The following is a 9,728-nucleotide window of genomic DNA, read 5'->3' as shown; positions in this document are numbered from 1 at the left end:
AGTCCACCTCGTCTTAGTCCAAACTCGAACCTTATTCCCCAAGTCTCCGATCCCCCTACCCAATTCATCCCCGCTCCTTCCTCCATTGCCGACGCCCCCTCGCTCTCGCAGCGGCGAGACGAGGCGGGGGCAACGAGACTGGGCGATGGTGTTCAAGGCGCGCTTCTTCTCGTCCAAGAAGTCCGATTCTTCCTCCAGCCCCGACGGATCCAACAGCCCCGCCGGGTCTACCTTCGCCTCCACCTCTTCCGCCAGATCCGAAAAGAAGAAGTCCAAATCCCCCTCCTCCGTCTCCTCCCCCCGCCATACTGTCATCCACAACGCCGTCGAGAAGCACCACCTGCAGCAGCAGCTTCACAAGAAGAAGGATAAGGATGGGAAGGAGTCCAAGGGGAAGGAGGCCGCAAATTCCCCTTCACCAAAACCTTCCCCTCCGACTGCCCCCTCCGCCCTCTCCAAGCTCCGGCGTACGCCGGCGACTGTGGCCGTGGAGGTTAAGGACGCCGAAGGGGCGCCCCCTATCGCGGCCCTCTCCCCGATCCTGGCTTCCTCGCTTGGCCTTAACCGGATCAAGACTAGATCAGGGCCGTTGCCGCAGGAGGGCTCCCGTGGAGAGCATAGGATGTCAGGCATCGGGGGCAGCAATTTATCCAGAGCTGCCGGGTATGTTTCGATGACTGGAGGAAAGGCAGTCGGTGTTAGTAGTACAGGAACGAAGAAGGATGGAAGGACTGTAGTCAAGGTCGCCGAGACGTCTACTAGCTCTTGGGTTGATCGTGGCACAAGTGGGGCGAAGCAGTGGTCGACAATTAGTGCGGATGCTCCATTTGAGCGGCAGGGCAACATTGGTAACTTTCTGCTGCTCAGATGACTTCGTGTATGTAGTGTCAACAATTGTTTTTGATATGAAAATCCATTTTGTAGACGATGAATTAAGTTGTTAATTTAATATTGTATTATGATTGAACCCTCGATGCCATCCTGTGATCGTAACATTGCGAACACATATTCAATATTTAAACACCCTATACTGCTATACTGCTTCCTACTTTGTTGTAAAATAGAAGGATATCATAAATTGAATGAAGCTCACTTTTGAGATATCCTAAATCACAAAAATTAGGTCTGATATGAATTCAAACGGATTTTGGGAAGCCAAAAAGATGTGCAGAATTCTTTCTTCAATAAACTATATATCCATAGCGAATGCAGTATTTAGCTGCAAGCCAATTGGATCAAATTAGTCTGCCTTGTGACTTTGCTGGTTAGTTAAAACCTGATTATTTGCTTCTTTCCATTTAGATCTTGTGACTTTGCTGGTTAGTTACCACATGGCTTTGTCTTCATGCTTTTTCTTCTGCATTTGGTCATCTGTTGGGGAATGTAAGAGATCCTATCTCCACTTAGCCTAAAATTATCTAGCATAATGGAAAACAATGAATCTGTGACCAGAGTACCTTAATTTTAGAAATATTTCACTTTTAAGAGAATAAGTAGCTAAAGTGATCATTAAACTTTTAATAAAAACATAAATTGGCCTGCTATTTTGTTTATCATGCTTATGATGAGAGTCGAAAAGGGTTTAGTTATAGGTTTTTCTTCACTTTCTTTGTGTATTATTGATCATTCCAACAGGCAAATCCTTGGTTCCTTTGTTATATATTTTTATTTTCTTTATTTATTTTTTGTTTTAAGTGATATTTTTATTTATCTTAAAGGGTTGTAAGTTTTTTTTGCTTTGCATATGAATTGCTATCAATTTAATTTCTTTTAAGTATCACCCTTTTTCACTATGATCTGGCAGGCATGGTACCAATCTTTTATAATCGTCAATTACTAAGGGCAAATAGTTGTTGCCAGACTGTGTTTCTGCTATAGTTTCATCTAAACAGTCCCCTTTTTTTGCCTACTTTACTATTTTCCTTTTAGTGTTTGTGAAACTTTTAGACTTTCAAGTATCGGCTGTTGTTTGGTTCACCTTATTGCTTATGGTGTCTTACTTCAGTGGATTTTTATGTGCAGAGTTTTTATTGCTAAATTTGGTTGAATGTTAATATGCTGATATAATCTTTACTTGCATGGGAGTGGGTGCTGAAACTGAAGACTGAGATATCAAATATACATACAACAAATACTATGATATTGTAATATATATATACTCAAATGTTCTACAAGTTATATTAGAGTTGTGAAATTTTTCTAGGTCATGTGAGAAATTATGTTTGTCATATTTTTCTCAGAGGTTGATATTGTGGGTATAACAGCGATGTTGATAGTTGTGGAGTTGGCTGTGCTGTATGCATGAGCTATTTAACACGATCCTTTTAAATTAGAAAACAGAATGTAGAAATATGTAATGCATTGATTTTTGTCCTTCAAAGAAAATCAAACCAAATCAAATCATACTATGCCCACCAAATATTGCTACATGAGGTAGTTTTTATCTACCACTGCGCTGCTTGCTCAAGTTACTCACCTAGTATTTCTATAATTCTGAATCTTATGATAGGAAGCTTGAGATTGTTATTGATGTCAAAGCAGATCTCTACCATATTGATAAATACATCATTTTTTTTCTTTGCAGGAAAAGCTATTGTATCACGTAGTAAATATGTTGATTTGAAAAGCAATGCTACATTTGCTTCAGAAGTGGAGGTAGACAGAAGATGCTTTTAATGTTTAAGCTACAAACAATTATTCATTTTAAAGAAATAGTATCATATTTTGCCACGTATCTTTTGATAATCACTTATCATGGAATCAATAATAGTTTCCAATGGTTGTCCATACAGTCCCCATATGATGCTTGTGAAACACCAAAGGAATCAGAATCTCCTCGCTTTAAAGAAATAATGCAGGCTACCAGTGCACCGAGAAAGAAGATGCCCGGAGATGTGAAAAGCTTTTCCCATGAGCTAAGCTCCAAAGGAGTACGCCCGTTTCCATTTTGGAAGCCTCGAAGTACTTACAATTTGAAGGTTAACACTGTAAATGAATTTTCTTCCGGACTTATCATGGCAATGATTTTTTTGTATAAATTTGTAGTTTTTGAATATGATAATTGAATATTTTGCCTTGTGACTTCTGTCCCTTTTAGGAAGTATTGAAAGTTATTCAGGTGAAATTTGAAAAAGCAAAGGAGGAAGTGAACTCAGATCTGGCAATCTTTGCTGGTGATTTGGTTAGTATAATGGAGAAAAATCTAGAAACTCATCCTGAGTGGAAAGAAATTTTGGAGGACTTGTTGATACTTGCTCGGAGCTGTTGTGTTATGACACCTGGTGAATTCTGGCTTCAATGTGAAGTCATAGTTCAAGATTTGGATGACCGTCGCCAGGAGCTTTCCTCAGGAATGCTTAAGAAACTTTATACACACATACTTTTTATCCTTACTAGATGCACAAGGTTGCTACAATTTCACAAGGAACATGGGTTTCCTGAGGATGGGATGGTTATGGATCCAGGATCGAAAGTCATGCTTTCTGCTGAGGTAGTATCTGTCCCTTCCAAAGATGGTAAATATAGCAGATCTGAAAAAAAATCTGTGGAGGCAGGGGTTGCAAGGAAGTCCTATAGTCAGGAGCAACATAACTTAAAATGGAAAAGAAGCCAAGAGATAAAACCTGTTGATTTCTTCTCAGAAAATATAGCAAAGGATGATCCATTTTCTACTAGGGAGCGAATATCTTCTTGGAAGGCTCTACCTTCACCAGCACCAAAGAACCAGAAAGAGTTTAATCCAATTGTTGATGTATCACTCAATGCTAAAACTGACTCCTTAACGGCAGCCTCTAGTCATCCCGATCCAGTTAGCCTTATTGATGCACCCAGGTCTAAATCTGTTTCTTCCAAGCATCAACATGAAGTTTCATGGGACTTTTGGTCTGATCAGCAGAGTATTTCTGAAGAGGGGTCAATTATGTGTCGCATTTGTGAAGAGTACGTTCCTACTTTGTATGTGGAAGAACACTCAAAGGTATGTGCTGTTGCTGATAGATGTGATCAGAAAGGCTTAAGTGTTGATGAGCGTCTCATTAGAATAGCTGAAAAATTAGAGAAAATGATGGACTCTTATGGACAAAAAGATCTGCATAATCTCAACGGGAGCCCAGATGTTACAAAAGTTTCGAATTCAAGTGTAACAGAAGAATCTGATATTCCTTCTCCAAAACTAAGTGATTGGGCACAGTTAGCTTTGGCTGATATGGTTGATTGTCTTCATGAGTCAGAGAATCCTCTTCTGTTAGATGACCTGAAAAATCTCCCATCAATGACTTGCAAGACTCGACCTAGTGCAAAATCTGATCAAGGAATGACTACTTCATCAGCAGGCAGCATGACTCCACGATCCCCTTTAATGACACCAAGGGGTACTCATATAGACATGCTTTTGACAGGGATGAATGCTGTTTCTGAGGGTGATGATTTTTCACAGGTGATCATTGCTTGATTGAATGCATAGGCTCAATTGTTAGTGTGCCAGCAGTGATTCTTGAGTTCCCCTTTGTAGTGATTTACTAATTTATGAAGAATCTTATAGTGATCATTCAGATTCATTTTTCACGCCCACACATTTTATGAATTTGATGGCACACGAACATTCAAATACTTGCTCATCTGTTCCATATTTGGTGCTTAAACGGGCTTTTCACCTATTCTTTTTGAATCATGTATTTATTTATTATTATTATTATTATTATTATTAATATTATTTTTTGCATACAATTCATGTTTATTAATTATTATTTTGACGAGATTGAATTGCTAGTTTTTGTTTACTTTTGTGAACCCACTTTCTTGACAAAGCCATTTTAGAAAAAGAGTTATCTTAATGGTTCACAATTACATGGATCTTAATGTAGAATTTAAACGTCACCTGTTATTTTCTTGTTTAACTCTATTTGCTTTCAGTTCCTAGGAATTTAATGTTTCATTTGCAAGTTACTGCTTTATCCAAATATAATCTTTCTATTTGAGTAGTTTTGCAAAATAAGATCAGCTGATGTTGCTGGGGAATTATGTTTGAAGGATCGACTAATTTCACAACAAATATTTATAAAAATATGTATTGGGCAAGGACAGATTACTACAAATCTCAATGTAGATCTCTATAACTCCTAAAATTGCTTTAAAATTTTCCTATTAATGGTTTCTCCAACTGCATATCTTTGTAACTAAAATGCCAGTATTGCTAATCATCTTATTTATTGTGGGTACTGAATTTTCCTAAATTGATGTAGATGAACAAACTTGCTGATATTGCTCGCTGCATAGCTAATGCTTCAGTGGATGGAGAAGGCTCCTTGAATTATTTAGTTTCTTGTTTAGAAAACCTACAAGAAGTTATGAATCGACGTAAACGTGAGGCACTTGCTGTGCAAACATTTGCAACACGTATTGAGAAGCTCCATCGGTAATCTATGCGTCATACTATCAATTTTTCCCTCTTATTTTTCATGTATGCTTGTTCTGAGAACTAATGAAATTTTGGAGTTACTTCCACTAGCACATTTCTGGCCTGTTACTTTTCCTCGTCCTGCAATCATGTGACTGTTTTCCACTTTTGTCTATGTGCTTCCCTGTAGTGAGGTGCTTACAGCTACTAAATCTTGACTCTTCTCCACTTTTTTGCATATATACTGTCCTATAGTGAGAAGTGCTTGCAGCTTTGCGATTCAGTAGCCCCACTTGAGATGGAAAAGGCTGATGCATTAGTTTCTGTTATGGATGAAGAAGATGACATAGTTCGAAGTTTGCGCGCGAGTCCTATTCATCATCATGCCAGCAAGGATAGAACATCTATTGATGATTTTGAAATCATCAAGCCTATCAGTCGTGGGGCATATGGTCGGGTTTTCTTGGCCAAGAAAAGAACTACAGGGGATCTCTTTGCAATAAAGGTATTTACTATTATTGATTCCTAAAGATGTCATTTCTTTTTTGAGCTTTGCTATTGCATTTTTCAATGTTTGAACTTGTTTTTTGCTTTGAAGAGTGCGTTCCAGCATTATAAGCATTCCTTATCCTTATTTTGGCTTCATTATTAAACATTTTCCTGTTTTTGTTATTGTTTTAGTTAGGACAATTTGTTAGGACACAGTAGACAGAGGAAGTCACATCAAAGTGTTTTCCATCCTTAATTTTTCAAATTCTCTAATCTGTGTGCTGGTCAGTGCTTAAAACTAGCATAATTTACAAAGGGTGGTTGTGGTGTATGCTGATACAATTGTAATAGGGGTTTGATAAATTTTAAGTATGCTCTTGCAGCTGCTTGAAGATTTGTTTATGTAAGATGTCACATGGCCCTCATATTCCAAAGCATACGCTAGTCAAACCTAAGACAACTAAACTACCTATTGAAAAAATAATTGTGCAACCATTTGGATGATTAAATAAGGACATAATTGGGGGATAACACAAGATTCAAACCTGTGAGTAGGGATGAGAAGTTGACCTGCTTCAGTATCGCCATACACTAATCTGCCTTGATTTTGGATGCCTTTTATGCTATGACTTGCTTGCACTGCACAATATTTACTGGAAACCTTATCCTTACTATGCGATATATCGCTTGCAATTGGCGCTGTTATAATTCCTTCGCCCCTCAAGTTGAACAGGATACAAAAACAACCAAGCCTTATCCTACTAGGTGGGGTCGACTATATGAATCTTTTTACGCTATTGAGTTCTATCTTCTACTATATCATCATCTATACTTAAATAAATTTTATCTTATTTTATGGTTGCTAACAAGGCTTTTTTGGTCTTCCTCTTCCTCGTTTGATATGCGTGTTTGTCATACTTTCACATCGCTTAACTGGTGCATTTATTGGTATGCCCGTATCATCTTAAACGTGTCTCTTAGAGTTTTTCCTCAATAAATGTAACTCCGACTTTCTCTCTAACACTTTCAGTTCTTATTCTGTCCACACATCCATTTTAATATCCTTATTTCTACAACTCTTATCTTCTACTTATGTGCTCGAGTCATAACCTAACATTTAGCTCCATATAACATAGCAGGTCTAACTGCGATTTTATAGAATTTTCCTTTAAGTTTTAGACGTACTTTATGGTCGCGTAAAACACCCGACGCTCTCTATTTCAATCATCCTACTTGTATTCTATGTAAGACATCTCTCTTAATCCCTCAATCATTTTGCAAAAATGATCCTAAATATATAAAGCTCTCGGTTCTTGGCAACTCGTCATCTCCTATCTTAACAATTGTCTCATTATGTCTAAACATTGCTAAACTTAAATTCCATATATTTTATCTTTATACTACTAAGTATAAAATCTTTCCGGTCTAGTATTTTCCACAAAGATTATAGTTTAACATTTATTCCTTCATGTGTTTTATCTGCCAAAACAATATCTTCTGCAAACAACATGCACCACGGTACTGTGCCTTGAATGTGTGAGTTCGTCCATAATTAAAAAGATAGAGACTTGGAGCTGATCCTTAATGTCTTTATTAGAAATGCTTCAGTTACTCTGCCTGAAGTCTTTACTCTAGTCATTACATCCTCTTACATATCATTAATTAGTTTAATATATGTTACGCTAACACCTCTCTTTTCTAGAATTCTCTATATAATTTCTCTTGTGATCTTATCATAAGATAGAAGGGGAGCCTTGGTGCAACGGTAAAGTTGTTGCCATGTAACCAAAAAGTCACATGCTCGAATCCTGGAAACATCCTCTTGCAAAAAGCAGGTAAGGCTGCGTACAATGGATCCTTCTCCGGGACCCCGTATGGCGGGAGCTTCGTGCACCGAGCTGCCCTTTTTTTTTAATCCTATCATAAATTTTTTCTAAGTTAATGAATACCATGTGTAGATCTTGTTTTTACTCTCGATATTTTGCAATTAATTGTCTAAGAAGATGTATAACTTTTATTGTCGACCTTTCAGGCATGAACCCAAATTGATTTTTGGTCACCGCGGTCTCCTTCCTTAATCTCTTTTCTATTATTTTTTTTCCAAAGTTCAATGGTATGACTCATTAGTTTAATACACCTATAGTTTAGATAACTTTGTACATCTCCTTGTTCTTATATAAGAGAACTAGAGTTCTTATCCTCTATTGATTAGACATTTTTTCATTTTCAATATCATGTTAAATAATTTTGAAAGTTATTCAATATCTTATTTTCTTAGGCGCTTCCATAACTCTATCGGAATATCATTTGTCTAACGGTTTTTCCATTGTGCATCCCATTTAAAGCTTGTTCTACTTCTGAACTTTAAATTTTACGATAAAAATTTAAATTTCTATAGGGGTGTAAATGAACCAAGCCGTTCGTGAGCTATTTGAAACTCGATTCGATAAAAGCTTGTTTGAGCTCGTTTAATGAGGCTCGTTAAGATAAACAAACCAAGCTCAAGCTTCATAATACTCGACTCGTTAGCTCGTGAACATGTTTGTTAAGCTCATGAATCAACTTTTAAATAAAAAAATAATAGTTTTGATATTAAATTTATAGATTTTATACGCTACTTATGAAAAATATAAACAAATATATTAAATTTATTTATTAGAATAAAATTATAAATTTTAATAAGAATATTATAATTTTCTCTAAATATATAACTTAATTTTTAATGAATATTTAAATTTATAATTTATATTTATTAAGCTCGTTTAGGCTCAATAAAAGCTCGAATAAACTCGTGAGCCATGAATATATTCGTTAAATAAAGCTCGAGCTCGGCTTGATTATAAACGAGCTAAACTCAAACATTCAAGAGTTCAGCTCGGCTCGGCTCGATTACATCCCTAAATTTCTATACTTCTTGCAGTGCTTTTACTTTGCTAGGGTTTGCCTCAATGCCCCGCTCGGTGACGATGAGCCCAGGAATCGCCCGCTCCTTGCGTCGAACAGACACTTACTTGGATTCAGGTTGATTTCGTATGCCCGAAGTGTCTGGCAGGTCTCCTTGATATCTGCACATAGGTCAGCGGCTCAGAGGAATTTAATTAATATGTCGTCGACATATACCTCCATATTGAGACCGATCTGCCATCAGAATACTTTATTCATCAGTCTCTGATAAGTGGCTCCGACGTTCTTCAGGCCAAACGACATGACATTATAGCAGTACGTACCATCGACCGTAATAAAGCTGACCTTTTCTTGATCTTCCCTGGCGAGCGACACTTGGTAGTACCCTTGATACGCGTCCAGCATGCATATCAGCTCGCACCCGGCTGTGGAGTCTACCATCTGATCAATTCGAGGCAGCGGGTAGAAGTCCTTTGGGCATGCCTTGTTAAGGTCCCGGAAGTCGATGCAGACTCGCCACTTGTTGCTCGGCTTGGAGACCATCACTACGCTTGCGAGCCAGCTTGGAAACTGCACTTCCCTTATGTGGCCGACCTCCAGTAGCTTCTCTATTTCTGCTCGGATGATTAGATTTTGTTTGGCACTGAAGTCTCTCTTCCTTTGTTTTACCGGCCGAGCGTCTGGTCGGACGTGAAGTTCGTGTTGCGCGATGCTTGGGGAAATCCCGGGGAGTTCGTGCGTCGACCATGTGAACACGTCGTGGTTTTGCTGAAGATAGGCGATCAGCTCCGCCTTCTGTTCTGCCTCCAGATCGGACGCTATGAAAGTCGTTGCCTCCGCTCGGCTGGGATGGATCTGCACCTCCTTTTTCTCATAAACTAGAGTAGGTGGTTTTTCAGTGATAGCGCTCACCTCTAGCCTGGGAGTCTTCTGAGCAGAT

At 38.2% G+C, this 9,728-nt stretch overlaps 1 protein-coding gene across 2 annotated transcripts in view; it reads left to right on the top strand.

The window, feature by feature from the left end:
* The window catches only part of LOC121986656 (probable serine/threonine protein kinase IREH1), a 43,350-nt gene continuing 33,622 nt past the window's right edge, over window positions 1-9,728 (top strand). For both annotated transcript variants that reach the window (XM_042540616.1, XM_042540610.1), the window contains exons 1-6: window positions 1-848; window positions 2,585-2,655; window positions 2,793-2,978; window positions 3,098-4,435; window positions 5,241-5,413; window positions 5,651-5,900. In XM_042540616.1, coding sequence (XP_042396550.1) covers window positions 146-848; window positions 2,585-2,655; window positions 2,793-2,978; window positions 3,098-4,435; window positions 5,241-5,413; window positions 5,651-5,900 — 2,721 coding nt within the window. In that variant the 5' untranslated portion in view covers window positions 1-145. The remainder of the gene's footprint in view (window positions 849-2,584; window positions 2,656-2,792; window positions 2,979-3,097; window positions 4,436-5,240; window positions 5,414-5,650; window positions 5,901-9,728) is intronic.

The sequence above is a fragment of the Zingiber officinale genome, chromosome 1B, assembly GCF_018446385.1.
Source record: "Zingiber officinale cultivar Zhangliang chromosome 1B, Zo_v1.1, whole genome shotgun sequence".
NCBI lineage: Eukaryota > Viridiplantae > Streptophyta > Magnoliopsida > Zingiberales > Zingiberaceae > Zingiber > Zingiber officinale.
The sequence above is the reverse complement of the archived record's forward strand: the minus strand, read 5'-3'. Positions and strand labels throughout refer to the sequence as shown.